Here is a 17,402-nt window from a genome sequence, read left to right as displayed (position 1 = left end):
TCTGCGCCGTACCGCTCGTTATATCGCTTCAATTGTGACCAGAAACACTTTGGAATCAACCGAAGCCACATCAGTGCTGATTTTCTCGTTCTGTCGTGAGCTTTGCTTTTTCCACTTTTTCTTTTAGTCATTATCTTATCACCGAGGCCAATCCGCTGTTGTGCACTCGATAAATTGGAGTTTCTTCAGTTTTGACTAAGTGCTGCTGAAGTGAAGATGAGCATCGGCGAGAAGATGTCCCAAGTGAAGCCTCTGCTGAAGCTCAGCAGTGACGAGAGAAAGCAATTTCTCGACTCATTTGATATCATGATGGCAGATTGTGACGGTAAGTATTTAACAAACGGTATGAATTGATAAGGGGAAAGCGTGATTTGGGAATATATAAATGGCTGTAAAAAAAAGCAATTTTCGAGTGGAAATCATAAGCTTCCTGCTGTTAATCCGGATTAATCCAAACCAGATTATTGATAAATATTTTGCTTACTCAAGTCATTGAATTTTTAGGTGTTCTCTGGAATCTCTTCAGCCCAATTCCGGGCACTGGAGAGACTCTCAACACTCTGGATGCGCTGGGAAAGAAGATCATCTACATGTCCAACAATAGCATTCGCACAGAGAAAAACTATGAAGATAAAGTCACGAAAATTGGCTTCAAATTCGAGCGAGAAAACCTCGTGCATCCCATCGCGGCTATCATTCGCTACCTGAAGAAGATCAACTTCCAGGGATTGATTTACATGATCGGCACAACGTACACGAAGACGTTGGTTCGCGAGGCGGGATTCAGAGTCATCGACGGTCCGAATGTTTTTGTTGAGGAAAATTTTACAAACCTCGTGAAAAACGTGAAAGACGGCGAGCCAGTTAAGTTTGTAATCATGGATGTTGACTTCAACTTTGGATATCCCAAATATCTCAGAGCTGAACTGTATCTCAGACATCCTGAATGTCAGTTAATAGTGGCCGCCACCGATCATCGTCTTCCTGTTACGGACAATTTCAATCTGCCCGGACCAGGATACTTCGTAGACGCCCTGGTGGCTTGTTTGCCTCCTGGTAAGAAGCCCATCGTACTCGGGAAGCCCGGCAAGAAGCTGGGAGAGGTCCTGCGGGACCAATTTGACATTAAAGACCCGAAAAGAGTGCTTTTTGTCGGCGATATGATCAATCCAGACATTAAGTTCGCCCGTAATGTTGGTTATCAGTCGCTTTTAGTCCTTTCCGGCGGAACTTCGCCGGAAGAAATGCTGGCTAACACAGATGAAAGCGCCATTCCTGACTTCTGCGCCGACTCCCTGGCAGATTTATCAACGCTGATAAAGAATGCTGCTCCCCAATCAACTTTATAGACAAATTGTTGAATCTATAGACAATATAAATATACTCTTCAATCGTTTATTACGTTTATTACTCTTTCTTTGTCTCTCTTTCTCAATATAATATATTTCACAAAATATCAAACCGAAGATTTTAACTAGACTCTCTTTTCATCGTGATCATCAAAAGATTAAGAAAAAGGATGGAGACTCAATCATTTATCATCGAAAAGCGTCAACAGCTGCACAATCATTGAATTAAAAGTCGCTCGAGTCGTGTGAGAACGCAATATACACTAAAATTTTCCTCCAGAAACTTTACCTCAATTATATACAAAGACTCTCGCGAAACTCAAGGGGCAGGAAATGACTGTCATCTTCAGTACAACTCCCACTGAGCCGGTATTGTGTTGTTCATCTCCATGGCCCTGGCGATCTCCTCGTAGAATCCATGGCTCAGCCACATCAGCCTCAGCTTCTCATACCTCTCCCGACACAGATGCAGCGGATTGCCTCGCCTCAGTCCAGCATCGAACTCCCCGTACTCATCCAGATAGGGCGGCGACACGTGGCAGCCTTTGCCCACGCTCAGCAGCATCACTTCGCACTCGCGGATCCGCAGCAGAGGCACGATTCCGGCGCCACAGGAGTGAGCATGGGATGTGCAAGCGCCCACGGTCAGCCTGTTGATCTCACTCTGACAGCAGTACGTGTGCGAGCAGAGAACCTCACCACAAATCAAACACATGGTGGGATTCCTCGTGTCGTCCCGGGAATTGTTGGGACACGTGAAGAGACTCACGCTGTTGATCAAGTCACTGTAGTCCTCCGGCAGCTGCTTCAATTCCCTCACCGGCAGATACACATCCGTGAAGCTCTTCTCCATCTCACCTCTGCGCATGGCCTCAATGGTGGGATGAGTAGCTGCCACAGTCATCAATTCCAAACTCTTTTTGCACAAGAAATACGTCTCCACATTCGCCTCCAGTCCTAGATATTCGCACATCGACTCAAAGGAGTCCCCCTGGACATGTGACAACTCCTCAGGCAGCTCAATTCCCGTGATGAAGTAGAACAAAAGTGTGGCTGATCGCAGGAAAGTTGCACTCTTCACCTTAATCTCCTCAATAAGTTGCTTAACTGTGATGCTTCGCCTTGCCTTGGCGCTCAGATAGATATTGTGCAGTCGGAAGAAAGCGAGAAGCGTGGCTGTGCCTGATTCCTCCTCCTTCTCCTCCTTAGGCGGCGTCTCCATTGGGACATCCTCAATCACGTCTTCATTAGCAGCTTCCTTTGCAGGCGCTGAACTCTTCTCCATTTTCGCTGTTGATGCTGATGTTGATGTTGACGGCACTTCCTTCACCTGCTCCTTGCGATATCTCTCCTCAGCCTTCCGCGCCACTTCTCTGAACACCTCATCCGCCTCCTGAGTGCCCTCCTCCTCCTCCATCGCCACTTCTGGGCAGAATGTGATGAGAATTTTGGCCATATTGAGCAGGAAAGCCACCCTCAGGATGTAGTACTCCATCAATTGACCCGTGGGAATGACACAATCACTCTTCTGCACGCCCTCCTGACTCTTCTTCTGAACATACACAATGCATGGCGTCATGAAGACACTCATCACCAGTGATTGGAAGAGATTTGCCTCCAGTATGCAACTCTCACCCGCCAACACGTGATGTTGGGCAAATAGTGGCAACAATTCACGCCTCTCCTTCTCCGTCATTGCAAATCCCATCACACCACACATCCGGATCACACCACACAAGCAACTCAGTTGTCGAATGGAGAGTTTCCCCTTCAGCGGCTTCTCCTGGGCACGCAAAAGTATCTCTGCCGATTGAATGGTGTACATGCAAGCCATCCACAACTCTACATGCTTGTTGATCTTCTTAATGCCAATCAACTCCTTCATCACGGACACAAAGTCCCCAACATGCCCCAGAAGATCCCTGTCAATCTGTCGCGTCAGCGGAATGCAGGCCGCTGTGAAGAGTTCTCGCACTTTTGGGCCAAATTCCTCCAAAATAGCCACAATTCCTGGCATCTCCTCCTCCTCACCGCCCACACCGTCGATAAACTTCCTCATAATGTCACACCACGTGGAAAAGTCCAGGAACTCACTCGCCGGCTGATGCCCCACACCGCCGTAATACAGAGGCAAGGAGCTGGCCAGCGGAATGACAGTATTGCTGAGACAGCGACACAGCGGGCAAAGGAACTCCTTCTTGTCTGTGTCAAAGCTTGCCGGTGATCTATTCCTGTACGGGCGTCGCGTCTCCTTCTGCACCTCATTGTTGAAGTACTCCAGCCAGCAATTGCCGTGCATCACATGACCACAACTGCTCACATGCGGATAAATCTTCGATGGACCGTAGATCAGTGTGGATTTCTGCACATACGCCGAATACACCATACAAGGACCACCTTTGCTCACATTCACATCCTCAGAGCAGAGAATGCACGACACAATCTCATCCTCCTCAATGTGCACCTTCCGCTGAGGTCCCAAACATGCCAATGACTGACTCTGCTCACTAATCATCTCCCACTCCATCGCATCCTGCGCCTCATCGCGCTCCAGCTCCGCCTTTGTACTCTCAAACAGTGCCGCATTCTCCGTCATGAAGTTCTTCTGGGCATTTGCCATCTGTGCCATGATCTTCGCCCGATGATCGGCCGCCAATCGGGCACGTCGTTGCGTCTCCGTCACTTCTTGCTCATCTGTCGTCACTGTCGGTTCATCCTGTTCCATCGCCACACCACTTGAACTCGTACCGGCTCCACTGTCTTCATCCTCTTGCACTTGAAGCTCCTTGAATTTCTTCACCGTCCACTGAATATGTTCCGCCAGGGCCTCAACGCGTGGATATGTGGACAATTCTTGCAGAAGATGCAAGATATTCCACTTGATGGCTTTCTCGTGAAAGATCAGGAAGGGATAGTAACCACTCTCCTCATCCTGAAGCGCATATCCAATCAGATAAAGCACCTGCAGAAAGACAAAACAGTGAGTCACTATTGATTTATGCAAATTTAAAGTTGGAATCTGACCTTTTGCAAGTGTCCCTCAGCGAAAGTCTTCTCTCTGAGATCCAGTGATTTCTCCAAGACAGTCTGCATTATCAGCAGCATCACATCGCATTGCAGAAGATTGGCAATCATACTGAAAGGGAGAGAGAAATTGATGAAGTCCATTTGGATCATTGTTGTTTGGCAAATTACTCACCAGAAAGCCTCTGACAACATCGGTAGTTTCGGTGGCAAACAGCATGTCTTCTTTGCATTCTTCCTCTTCCGCTGCGCCTCCTCAGACTTGGACTTCTCCTCCTTGTTGTAGTGGTAGAAGAACATGTTGTACACATCGTAGAACTCCTCTTTCAGCTCATAAACACCCTTTCGATCTGCCTGAGCGGGCTTATTGAACACCGCCACGGCATTGATGACACTCTCCATGCCTGTCTCGTGCTGGAAGTCCGGCAGCGTGCGATTCAGTTCAGAGTGAGAGAATGGTTTGATGCACAGCTGCTGGATAATCTCCTTTTTCAGCCTGTCCTCCTCAGTGACTCTCCCAATGCCCGGCACATATCTCTCACCAATTATGATGATCAGCAACTCGAGGAACTCATCCACCATGTTAATGGTCTGGCGAATGTTATCCTCCTCGTTGATGCGGGAATCAGTCTCGGGTGTTGTCCAGGGTGTGGGCGACACCCAACTCATCAGATTGAACTTGTTGATAATGCGAATGAGGAACTCGTTGCTCTCAATGAGTGAGGCTCCAATTTGCAATGTCACAATGTCCTTATCCAGCATCTCTGACCGGCACTTAACATTCCGGTAAAAGTAGAGCTGGTTAAGGAGAGAGTACCCATTGCGACGCCACATGCCTGCGTGCACCTGTGCGATCATGGTTTGTGTGCACAGAACAGGCTCAATCAGGTGTACGAGTGACAAGCCTGACGAAGGTGCGGACACAGTGTAGTAAGACAGCCCAAACTTCTCCAGGTGCAAATAGAGTCCGGCGAAGAAGCGCGATAGGGGCAAGTGAATGGACACAGGTTGACTTGCCACGTCATACATTAAGCACGTGACACTGTGATCGGCCAATTCCTGCACCTTCGTCACCGTCTGCGCCACAATGAATTCACACTCGGACAGTGACGCCAAGACCATCCGGTAAACTTTGACGAGGACCACCTTATCCGTGCGACACCATTCCAGAGCCAGACTTATCACGTACGCCAGTTTGATGTGCAGATTAAACGCGCTCTCCCACTCCGGCTCGTGCTCAATATGTGATCCCGTTTGCCGATGCACGGCATCCATGCCCTGCATTACGCGCAGCAACTTGATGAGTATCTGCATGCCGTGCAGAAAGCCCTTCCTCAGATCATCTGTCCACACGTCCGGGGTGATATTGAGCAGGTATCTGACGTCATACAGAATGTACGCTGAACGCTTAAAGACATTGAGATTGATGGTGGTCTTTGCGAACTGCAGCACCTTGTTTTGCACATACTTCTCCACACTCTCCGCGTAGAATGTCTGCATGAGAATGAAGAATGCACTCTCATGGGCGATCAAGTGGTGAGCAATTGTCGGCACCGTGAATAGTTGCACACTAAGTGACACAATTGAGAATGAGTGATCGTGATCATCTCTGATGTACTCCTGCATCACTGAAGCATACAACTTGGTGAACACCACAGCCAATTTCTTCTTATTCTCATACTCCATCAGCATTCCCGAGATCAACACACGATGCCAGCTGCTCCTCGCCATCTTCCACAACTTGCAGTCATTCGACAGCAAGTGATTGATGTTGTAGTCTGTGTTCATGGTGATGATATCACAGAAGACCTTCCTAAAGGCCGCACAGTGCATGAGAAATTGCTGCAGCCAACTTAGCAGTTGCAGTGCAAATTGCTGATATGACAGTGATTTCCTGTGCAACACAGTCACCCTCAGCGGTTGCGTCTTGGCGTGCATGATATTCCGCAGAGATTGCTTCTCCACCTCATTCTTCAGACGCACGCACTCATTGAAGGAGCCACAGTACACAACAGCCCGTCCATCCCTGTCCACACTCGTAACGTAGTCCACAGCATTCTTGTGTGGACACGCCACGGTCCTCGTCAATGTCTGGATGACCTGCCAGAAGGAGGAGAAAAGAGCAATACAATCACCATTTCCAACATTCGATGCCTATTTTTATCTTCGCCACTGTGCTCTGACGTTTGTGTGATAAGAGCCAAGGCGACTGAACTCTGCCTAAAGTGGGTAAATTAGGCTTGTTCCCATTTCTAAACGCGCCTTTGTCATTGTCATAGAGATAAAAAAAAAATATGTCTTTATCACTTTCTCAAGAAAATTTTCCAAAGGATCAACATCTAAATTTAGAATCATTAATGTTGTTAATATAAAAATATCACACCACCAAACCCATTATCTTTTGGGGAAGCTCTTCTGCTCTCTCGCATATTTTCTCTCTGTGCTTCCAGTGAATCACAGCGTAAAGATAGAGAGTGAAACTTCATGCTTTGTTTAGTCTATATGTGAATTATCACTTTTCTTCTGCTTCCTCGAATCCATGCATATTATTATAATCATTTGCTTTAGCTGATGTAACAGATATCATGAGTCTCGAACTAAACGCAAGAGTGACGAAGAAAAAATCCACTGATTGCCAAAACCAACCAAAAAATGTAAATCGACAGGACAATTGTCCTGAAGACACCACGGATTAATTTTAACTATTGATTCTCTATTGGATTTGGAGTCACTGTACCTGCTCATAAGTGTGAGTTTCATCATTGTACAGAACTGTGCAATATGAATCCTCATCCTCATTCACTGCCGACATGTTCCCATTGCAGTCAATCTCAAGGGATGTGCAGCAGTAGCTCAGCACCGCGTGGAAGACCACCTCGCACGCCTTCTTCATCCTCTCCGTGATGATGGGATTGTCCGGCTGGCTGTTCTGCAATCCCTGGATGTGCTGCTCACAGTACGGATCCCTCTTCCACGCCTCGGCGTCGCCGCAGTCGCAGCATCCGCCACCATTGGATGTGCCCATCTTGTACTTGTGGTGCCGATGCGCCGACTGCTTGAAGCAATTCACGCACAGCACGCACGTGGGATCCATGCCACACTCGCGGCAGCAGTACGTCGGCTCGCCAATCTTGAACACGCGCCCACACACTGCTGCCACGTTGTTCTCCGACTTGAGCTTCTCCAGCACATTTTGCGGATTGTCACCGCAAATGAACTCCTCCAGAGCATCCAAAATCGCCCCCTTGGCACTTTGCTCATCGAAACAAACAGTTTCTGTACAGATAAACAGAAGATGCTCCATATTAATGTCTTTATCTCATTATGCAGAGTCACATTCATTCCGGTCAATACATAAATCTCCTCTCATCAAAACACTCACACACAACAGTCTTTCTCTCCCCATCGCCAATCTCTGACTTCGTCAGACAAAATTACTATTTTCAGCAATTTTGCCCATCAACAAAAGGCATCTCTTGCCAATTCTCATTATTCACAAATATTTGGAGATTTCGCAAGACAAAAAGAGAGACTTTTTATGCGCAGTCTCTCTCTCTCTGCAGCAGAGCACACAAAAAGGCTGGGGAATTTTTAGATACACACAAAAACCCATTCTTGTAAGCTTAAAATCCAACCATTGATTTATTACATATGATTTCGTTCTGATAACACCTCAGTGACGTAGCAAATTAGATGAAAGAGTTATTCAATTTCTGATAATAAAAATTAATTTTGCAGTTTAGAAAATAATGGAAAAAAAATAAATGATTCTCCGTGATGAAGTGTAAAGAAGTTCCTCGCTTTTTGGATGAAAACTATTGCAATAGGGGAGAGGAGGGAAGATGGATACGAAAATTTTAGTATTAATTTTCGATGCATTTTCTAAAGCATTAAACGTTGGAGGTAAATTCTATTCGGCCTTAATCCTAGATGTGAATCAGATTATTATCTGAATTTACCACTGTCGCATTTTGTCCCGCTCTCCCCTAAATAATTTAATTCTTCAACAAAAAAAAACTCCTGAAACAATGGCTAAACTACACCAATTGCCTTCCAGTGAGTTTAATTGTACCACATTGCACACACCTAATCAATAATGCTCCCAAAACACTCTTCACGAAATTGATTTTATCATTAAAATGCCATGAAACTTAAGTGAATGTCGGCGAATATTGATTCTCAGTCAATTCCGCCGCCAACGAAATCGTCTGATGAAAGTCAATTCAGCCACTCAAGTTTATCAAAAACTCTCCTACGCGCTCACTTGAACCGCATTCAACCCAATGACGTCTTCACCTCGCGAAGAGCTTTGAGATTAGAGAACCCACATCGACACCCCCTTGAGGAAACCCTTCTCATCATGTCCCAAAATCTCTCTCATGAGCATTTCAAGCCCACCCACAGACACACTCGCGGCTGTGTAATCAGTGTGAACTCACAATTTAACGCACAAGCGTGCAGTCAAGTGTGAGATGATACATTATTTTGTATAGAGTAAAAATCTCCCAATGCCACAATGTCGGTGAAAAGTGAAAGAGTCGCGCTATCGGAGCGTCAAATAAATCACTTCATGAATTTTTACGTATTCCTTCTCTTATCCAACAATTGTGTCTCTCATTGCATCCCAAAAAATATTATTTCAGTCAATTGTGTAACGAAAAAGTGAAGGGAGGGAAAAGAATCACAAAACACGTTATAAACTGCACTTATTCGCCTCTTCTTTGACTCATCGTCCAACTAACAGAAATAGACCAATCAAGGTGACAGTTATTCAGGGAAATGAAATCCACAACAAAGGAGTTGACCTGAGAAATTCCACAGGAAGAAAAAAAAACGACCGCATAAGTTTATCAATGCACAATGGAAGAGATTGCAAAGAAAAAAAATACTGTAGAATTGAGGAGGAAGTTTTCGTCGCCTTCACCTTGCCTTAATTAACCAGCTCAAGTCTCAATTTTGCACTATTAAGCGGGAAGCGCGTTTAGTCAATTTGTGACTAGAATTAATATATGTAAGATATTGAGCGCTTGTGTGCGCAAGTTTCTATAATTGACTTTGGGCTCTTTATTGGTGCACTTCAAATATAAGCCGCCACTCTTCACGCCTCTCAGTGTGCGCCACCCAAGAGCGCCCCAGCGGGCATTCCTCGATCAAAGAGCTCATCAGCTGATCGTGGAAGGAGAGTGAAAAGTGAAAATGATTCATTGAGTAATTGTCTGGCGTACAAATCGTCACGAACTTCGCGAAATTGCTCAACTTTCACTCCACAAACTCTCACGCAGACCCACAAGATCGTCGTCCTGAGCGTGAAAATCAGCAGCGCAGTCGACAGAAACAGATCGATAATGTGCCAGAAAACTAATCTGTATTCATATCACGAAGAGACTTTGCTATCAACAATTGATGTGTTATATAATTATTATTGTTGCTGAAGGGAAGAGTGCGGAAATCTCGATCTGGATTTGCAATGCAAAGCAACTGATCTTACTGGGATCTTGAAAAGCGATTTATAGCTGATAAAGAAGATCTCAATTATGTCGGAATTTCTAAACAATCAAGTTTAAACTAAGAGGAACGGGAAGTAAACAATTTCTGGTTAGAAATATCTTCTCAATTCTGTGAATATTTTTCACTCTTAGCGACAATTTGAGCGCCTTTGTCCAGGACAACAATCAGGCGAGACATTCGATTGGGCGTGGTCTGACTAAAGTCTAGTGATCCTTTGCAACTCACCAGACTCTCCCTCGGGCTTGATGTTGATGAAGAACGGACAGGCGGCGTGGAAGTACTTGATGAAGGTCTCCGTGGTCAGGGAGTTGTTGTCAAACTTCGCCCGCCAATTCTTCAGCGGATTCTCAGGCAGACTCTCCTTCGGCTGCATCTCCTTAATCTCCCTCGCTATCTTGTCACTCGCCATCTACACACGTTCTATCTTCTTTCTCTCTGACCACGCAAAACGGTTGAGCTCTCAATCTCTCGAGTTCAGTCACATAAAAGTCTGCGACGTAGTTTGTCTCTTCAACACCACAAAAACAGATTGATTTTCACACAGAATTTTCCGCCCCACAAGAGTGGGTGTGCGCTCACAGACACAAACACAGCACTAATCGATGGCACTGCTGAGATGGGATCAGGATGAGGTCCTGCTCATCGCGAGTCTAGCATCTCCTGACCAGATTCACCTGGACTCTGTCTCCGCTCTCTCTGGACTTCTCTGTCAGCTGGCGCGTGGGCGTGCGGAGTTAATGGGGCATCTAAGCGTCCGGAGAGGCTGCAAAGACAACCGAGAGAGCTCTCTGATTACTCTGGTGGCACGGAAAAAAGTATAAATATATAGAAAATACACGCAAGGCGCCCATCAAGGTTCCCCACTTGCTGTCTCGCTCGCGCTCAGTGCCTCCTTGTCGGACAAAAGGTGGCTCATCGAAATTTATTTTTAATTTATCACTCTCACAGAGTCACAAGGCGCCCCCAGCCACTCACAGATTGCCAATCTGGACGGTGAATGAGTAAAGCACAGTGGAAAATGGGAGAAATTGAGGCAAAGCGATGATGGAAAAGTGAAAGAGACATTTTTCCTTTGTTGACTCCCTATCGACCCACGGAAAAAGTCCAAGAAAAACACACTTTCCCCGGGATGAGCACGCCAAAACTACACTCAATACTTACTCAAGCTTACAAGAAGTGTTTTCAGTCACTTTTATCACGGTTTCAGCAAGAAATGTCCTTTTTCCAGAGAGTTTTTTCAAATTGCGACGTCAACTGCAGTACGGACGACTGACTACTGAATGTCTTAGCCACCAGAGGCGCTGTGCCTGCTTTCGGAACGCCTTCCGAAACTCTCATCAGGCAACTCGTGGTGAAAGTACAGGGCGATTGGTGCAGGAAAAATCAAGAAAAAACCTCGTTTTCCTAAGGATGTTGAGGCCAAATAGTATAGTTTTCCACTTCAGGAGATTTAAACATAGTACGGATCACTGGGTGAGTAGGAGTTGGGTGAAATCGTCAATGCGAAACGCATGTTTTTGTGTTTGTTTACATTCCGTGCGGGAGTTTGAGGTTAGACTACTTTGTTTTGCAGGCAGCATTGAGGAAGAAAACATACCCTAAAGATCGTGCTCTGACCAATTTTGATGAGTTCTATGGGTCTATCTTCGGGCTGAGATGGAAATCCATGAGATTGGCTCTCCTGTGTGAGCACAAGTACATGGCATTGGTGAATAACTTTGGGGATGTGGAGAAAACAGTGGAAAAACTGGAGGCTGCAGGTGTGATACACTCTTTGCATATTCAAGTCACTTTTTCTGTTAATGTTTTGATCTCTCATAGGTGCAATCAGTGTGAAAACCCTCTATAATATTACCAAAGAGAGAATAGAGAGAGGAGAGTTTAAAGATCTTGAGAAAATTGATAAGAAATTCACTAAACTCGATGAAAGACTCCAGTCAACTCTCGTCAAGAGGCAGACTGAGGAGATCCAGGCACTGTATCCGCAGGATAAGGAGGAAGCTTTGAATTTTATCCCTGATTCTATGGAGAACTTGAGACGGCCAACTATGAATGCAAATGATAAAGAAACGGGCGAAAGCAGTTCGATAGAGTTGGATTCTGAGGTGCGAGATAGTCGAATTGTCGATCCGGCGTACGGCGAGGGAATTTTGTATGACTTTGTGCCCGCCACAAGAGTGAAAGGCTTGGAAGATTGGGTGTTTGAATCGGATCACTACAAATACTACAACGCAAACACGGATTTCCCATTGAAAATTGAGCCTGAATTGGAATTTAGCTTCCCAGATAATCTTCGCATTTACACCTATGAGCCGTGCAATATCTCTAAGTTCGCCAGTCCCAAGAAATGTATCACTGGCTCTTATTCTCACTACCTACTGGATGGATCCTCGATTTTGCCGCCTCTGGCTTTGGGACTTGAACACGGCGACACTGTGCTAGATGCTTGTGCTGCTCCTGGAGGAAAGGCTCTTCTCATGCTGCAGACTCTCTACCCAAACGTGCTCGTCTGCAATGACACTCCGGAGTCACGCGTGATGAGAATCAAGAACGTGATGAGGGACTTTGTGTTCGATTTTGAGGACAATTGGGCACACAAGAGATGCTTTATTATTCAAGGGGACGCGAGAATGCTGAAGGACTACAAGAAGTATGATAAGATCCTTGTGGATGTTCCCTGCACCGTAGATAGACACAGTGTGATGGAGAATAACAACAACATCTTCAAACCCACGAGGATGAACGAGAGACTGAAGATACCTGAACTGCAAGCGGGCATTTTGGAGAATTGTCTGGCTATGCTGAAGATTGGTGGATCTCTGGTGTACTCCACATGCTCCCTGAGTCCTGTCCAGAATGATGGAGTGGTTCAGATGGCCCTGTCTAATGCCTTCAGGGAGCGTGGAATCTCCGTGGTCATCAAGGATTTGAACAACGTCATGAAACCTTTCTATGAGATGTTCAAATTTGAGAATCCCAAGGGACTCAAGTACGGCCAGATGGTGATACCTCACCTGCCGTCGAACTTTGGACCGATGTACTTCTGTAAATTGACGAGGATCAGCTAGGTAAGCACATGATTTATTGATATAGAGCATAAATGCGCTTATAAAGGATGCATTGTACAATATCTTGGCATTGTCTGTGGGATTGGGACTGTACGTGAATCCTTGTGAGTATTCTCAGCGGGAGGGCATGAGTGGTTCTCATTCGTTTTCACTTGTGTAACTCGTGGGACTGGCCTTCTGGCGCAGCGGAACTCCTTCGGGATCGTCGGTTTCTGTGAGTTTCTTCACGTCTCCGCCCTTGTTCCACGGCTGCTCCTCGCCAGATCCGAAGAGAAGGTAGAAGATGATTTCAATGATGTACAGCACGATGGTCACGTAGAAGATAATCCTCCAGGCGGAGATGGTTTGCTGAAAAGGCAAGTTAGTTAAGCATTGTGATTGAGAGCATCGAATTCTGGCTTGAGTACTTACATTCCCATGAGTGATGTAGCCGACAAAGACTGGAACGATAATGCCTGGAATTGTGGCTGCGGTGTTTGTGATTGCAATGAGAGTTCCAGCGTAGTTTGGTGCTATGTCAATGTGATTGCTGAGGAAGCCGCAGAACATTCCGCCGATGGCAGTGATGGCGATTCCCATGAGCGCCACAGCCACTCCCCGTTGGCATCCGATGTAGCAGAGCGCGAGGAGGGCGAACATTGGCACAACGGAGGCAAACATTGTGGCCACTTTCCTGGCTGTGGTCGTGCTGATCATCGATCTGCTGCGCAGCGTGTCCAGACTCTTGCTGATAGCGATGCTGAAGAGCCACATGGTGAGGAAGGGAATGGCAGTGGCCACAGCATTCTCTTTGATGTTGAATCCCAAGACTTGCTTCATGTAGAAGGGTAGTTCGATCAGCAGCATATACCAGCCCCAATTGCTGGCCGTGTGGGCGATGAGGATGGCCAGGAAGGCGGGCGAGGTGAAGACCCTCTTCCACGGCACCGGAGGCTTCTTCGCACCGTGCGCTGAGTCGCCATTGGCGGCGCCCAGAGCTGACGTGATTAAATCTCGCTCTTCCTGGCTGATGAGCTTCTGCTTGCTGGGCGAATCTTGTGCCAGGAAGATCCACATCACCATCCAGATGATGCTCAGGAAGCCCATGACGTAGAAGACGGACTCCCAACCCCAGCCAGCTGCCAGCTGGCCAGCCATCAGCATGGAGATCACGGTGCCCAGAGCAGTGCCGGCGTAACTGTGGAGGAGCGGAGAGAGGCGATTAGCTATTGATCTGAGGGTGTAATAGAGGAGTCAATATTTACATTATCGCCGATATGACACTCCTCTCGACGGGTGGGGCCCAGGAGGCAATCATGACATGCATAGCGGGAAAGGTCACTCCGCCGCCGATGCCCTCGCCGACGCGCATCGCGATAACGGCGATGTAGTGCCACTCGGCCATGATTGGGGTGAGAATGGTGCAGACGACGTTGATGGCGACGGAGAAGAACATCACCCACTTGGCGGAGAAGAGTTCAGCGATCCGCGCGCCGGGGATTTGGGAGATGAAGTAGCCCCAAAAGTAGCAGCTTAGGATTGTTCCTTGCAGAGGCTCACTCCACATGAACGGTCCGTCCTGGGTGAGTTTACAATCATTAAATTAATTGTCTAACAATTGAAACATTGCGAGAATTTGTTTGGCAATTTCTCACCTCAACTGCCACGTTGGCATTCGCATCTCCCGCGCAAGATTCATCTGCTGATGTTGAGGCGCCGGTTGTCCCGTTGAGGACGTCATGAGCAGACGCCAAGGCGGTGTGATTGAGCATCGCCACCATTGCAACGCTCAGATTGACCTTCAGTCCGTAGATGATGGCCATGCCGATGGAGCCCAAGAGGGCCAGAATATAGCGTGCCGGAAGAAGACCTGGCGAAGATGGACATTCCTTAGTGAACCAAACCCAAAATACGTCCCTGAACATAAACATCAAACTAGTTTCATAGCTTTATTTGTCTAGCCATAAAAATTCACGTCTGATATTTCGCCGAGGCGATTTGCATAAGCGATCTTCAATGCTTCATTTAGTGAGTGAGACATTTTCACGTGGACAGGTGATGTCGGTTCGCTGTTATCAGGTTTTGGGTCAAAAGTGTCTCATTTTTGCGATTGATTAATTTACGATCGACACTTCCGATTTTATCTGGTTCAATATCTGGCTGCCACTTTCCTCAATCAGGCCCAATTTTCTGATAACATATGGTTTAGCGATAGCAATTGTGCGTGGATTTGCTCAGTGTGTGAGTTTAATCCACTTTTATGAACACGCCGCTAAATTCCTCATGTCGACTTCTGAGACTTCTGAAGAGTTTGTTTATATTTGAAGCAAAGTGGAGAACAGTTTCTTTGGCAAATATTGCTGTGCAAAGAGACTTCAACTTGCGAAATAAAATAATTCTACACTTGATTTTTATTTACATCAAGTGCAGGATTCTATCTTGATTTTCTCAACTGTTTAATCTCACTTTTGTTAGGATCAACGACATTTTTAAAATCGTAGATTTCATATATATCACCGAGTGAATGCACTTTCTTTGCTCTTTGACAAGATTTATCCTGCAAAATGCCATAGAATTTTATTCACTCCGACTATTAAAACCCGTCTTGACACACTATTTTATGGCGTTATCCTACTTTGGGCGAAAATTGCCTTTTGTCTGGGAGATTTAATAATTCTGACCACGCGTGGAAATCGCATTGAATGCGTGGGCGTTGAGTAATTTTCTTGTCTATTAATAGTTCATCTCGACGATGTTCCATTTTACAGGTTTTTCACATCTTGTGATCAATTTTCCCTCATTACAATACGGTTCTACTGCATGTCAATGAACTTCCTAATGATTGAGGGTGGTTAGGAAGAATAATTTTCCGCCTCACTGAGTTTTTCCACTGAGCATAAGGCGTCTTTCTTGGATTTACGTCAGCAACAAGTGTCCGTCGCTCTTGGCCTGACCTTGATGTGTCCTTGTCTCGTGACTATATCGCAGGAATTACCAAGTTTGAGGACAGGACGAAGAAGAATTCAATTTATCCCGTCTTCAGAGACAATTATCTGCTGTAGTTTGCCACACTAAATAGATGGGAAGGCTTAACATATGGCGCGCTAAAAACTTACTTCCGAGCACATTTCCTCGCGCTGGAACAGCTTCCACCATATCGTAGGGAATTTCCTCGTGAGTCTCTTGTAATGCAGAAATGTAACTTGTCAAATTGACCCCAGCTCACAACACTTTATCACTGGCGATTGTTCTTGCAGTCACAATTGGCCAGGAGACTGATATGGATGAAGTGGCATCGCAGACTCACTTTCGCTTAGCGCTTCAAAATCCACCACACACTGATTTCCTTCTCGGTTTCTCACGATGTGATAAAAATTCACTTCGTAGCCCGCGGTTTTATTTATATTTTATTCAAATCGCCAGCTCAGAATTCTCCCATCTTCTCCGTGAGACGAACACCAGAGAATTGAAGGCGATTCCATCGAGCACTGATGCCGCGCTCTGGCACGAAATTTCGGCTCTTGTGAGTCAACAGGTTTTCGGTAATCACGCGAAGGAAGTCTTGCTATCAAATTGTGGTGCGGAATAGAGGGAGGCATGAATTCGGATGGGAATGTTCTTTGATTTTTAGGGACACTTGCAAAACGCATTTTTCAAATTTATCCTAAATAATAGTTTTTATACTGTCATTTTTAGTATATATACATGAATGTGTATCGAGATATGTTCAAATTGTGTTTATTCTAAATGTTCTAAGGCATTCTGTGTTGTTCTATAAAGAATCCCTGCGCCTGTGAGAGGTTCTCAGGTTGTGTGGCGTTTTCATTTCATGCTTTCTCTGTCATATGACGTCATTGTCCTTATCAACCCGCGCACATATCGATTTTTTTTATCCAAGTCATAGCTTAACAGATGAGGCAATTGGCGAAATACCTGCTGAAATGCACCTCCGCCTGAACACTGCCCAAGTGCAATTAATCGCGATGCTTGTGAAATCGCTTGTCCATCAGCGAACATCACACAGCGAGTCATTGTCACGGTCGCTCATCGAAGGGGGAATTGCGTTTGGCTCTCGCGCGCGCATTTCTTCAATGAACTCCTCTCAATCGAGAGAGAGAGAGAGAGAGAGAGTGTGTGGAAAAGTGGGGCGAACACGTGCTCACGTTACGACATAGTATTTTGCCAGGGACGGACTCATTCATCAAATAGCGACGCGTCTGTTGTAATTGGAATGCAGTGATTGATAGGTTTTTTTGCATAATTCATTAACTGTGGTGATTATATTGTGTCATTTTCCCATGCTAGAAGTCATTTTTTTCCAGCTGGGCTATCAATAAAGTGCTGAAGGGTCTGTGTAAATGGATCGAATTAAGTGTATTATTCAATGGATTTTATTATAATTTCTCTAAATGCAATCACGGGGCTTTTGCGCCATCCCGGCTTCCCTGGTTTCACTGGAGAGAGACCTTCTAGA

General features: G+C 45.9%; 4 protein-coding genes across 5 annotated transcripts; 2 read left to right on the top strand and 2 right to left on the bottom strand.

Moving 5' to 3' along the window:
- Positions 1-204: 204 nt before the first annotated feature.
- Positions 205-1,374, top strand: LOC132262631 (uncharacterized). The gene is made up of 2 exons (XM_059761958.1): positions 205-325; positions 505-1,374. Exons 1-2 carry the CDS (start codon positions 217-219, stop codon positions 1,347-1,349), a joined length of 954 nt encoding a protein of 317 aa, XP_059617941.1. The 5' UTR covers positions 205-216; the 3' UTR covers positions 1,350-1,374.
- Positions 1,375-1,381: 7 nt separating this feature from the next.
- LOC132262620 (E3 ubiquitin-protein ligase UBR1) lies at positions 1,382-11,159 on the bottom strand. Its single transcript, XM_059761935.1, has 6 exons — positions 11,043-11,159; positions 10,107-10,644; positions 7,111-7,649; positions 4,549-6,473; positions 4,374-4,485; positions 1,382-4,311 (listed from the first exon to the last, which is right to left on the bottom strand). Exons 2-6 carry the CDS (start codon positions 10,288-10,290, stop codon positions 1,696-1,698), a joined length of 5,376 nt encoding a protein of 1,791 aa, XP_059617918.1. The 5' UTR covers positions 10,291-10,644; positions 11,043-11,159; the 3' UTR covers positions 1,382-1,695.
- A 63-nt stretch (positions 11,160-11,222) lies between these two features.
- Positions 11,223-13,012, top strand: LOC132262626 (5-methylcytosine rRNA methyltransferase NSUN4). Of its 2 annotated transcripts, none has more exons than XM_059761949.1 (3): positions 11,223-11,354; positions 11,455-11,641; positions 11,703-13,012. In XM_059761949.1, the coding sequence occupies exons 1-3, from the start codon at positions 11,292-11,294 to the stop codon at positions 12,947-12,949; spliced, it is 1,497 nt and encodes a 498-aa protein (XP_059617932.1). In that variant the 5' UTR covers positions 11,223-11,291; the 3' UTR covers positions 12,950-13,012. The 2 variants fall into 2 exon arrangements, with proteins under 2 accessions (XP_059617932.1, XP_059617933.1); XM_059761950.1 differs by having other exon boundaries at positions 11,249-11,354; positions 11,438-11,641.
- LOC132262635 (sialin) lies at positions 12,990-16,206 on the bottom strand. The gene is made up of 5 exons (XM_059761962.1): positions 16,045-16,206; positions 14,584-14,798; positions 14,194-14,507; positions 13,361-14,126; positions 12,990-13,297 (listed from the first exon to the last, which is right to left on the bottom strand). Exons 1-5 carry the CDS (start codon positions 16,082-16,084, stop codon positions 13,088-13,090), a joined length of 1,545 nt encoding a protein of 514 aa, XP_059617945.1. The 5' UTR covers positions 16,085-16,206; the 3' UTR covers positions 12,990-13,087.
- Positions 16,207-17,402: the final 1,196 nt, after the last annotated feature.

Source organism: Phlebotomus argentipes, unplaced genomic scaffold (assembly GCF_947086385.1).
Source record: "Phlebotomus argentipes unplaced genomic scaffold, Phlebotomus argentipes genome assembly contig_15, whole genome shotgun sequence".
NCBI lineage: Eukaryota > Metazoa > Arthropoda > Insecta > Diptera > Psychodidae > Phlebotomus > Phlebotomus argentipes.
The sequence above is the reverse complement of the archived record's forward strand: the minus strand, read 5'-3'. Positions and strand labels throughout refer to the sequence as shown.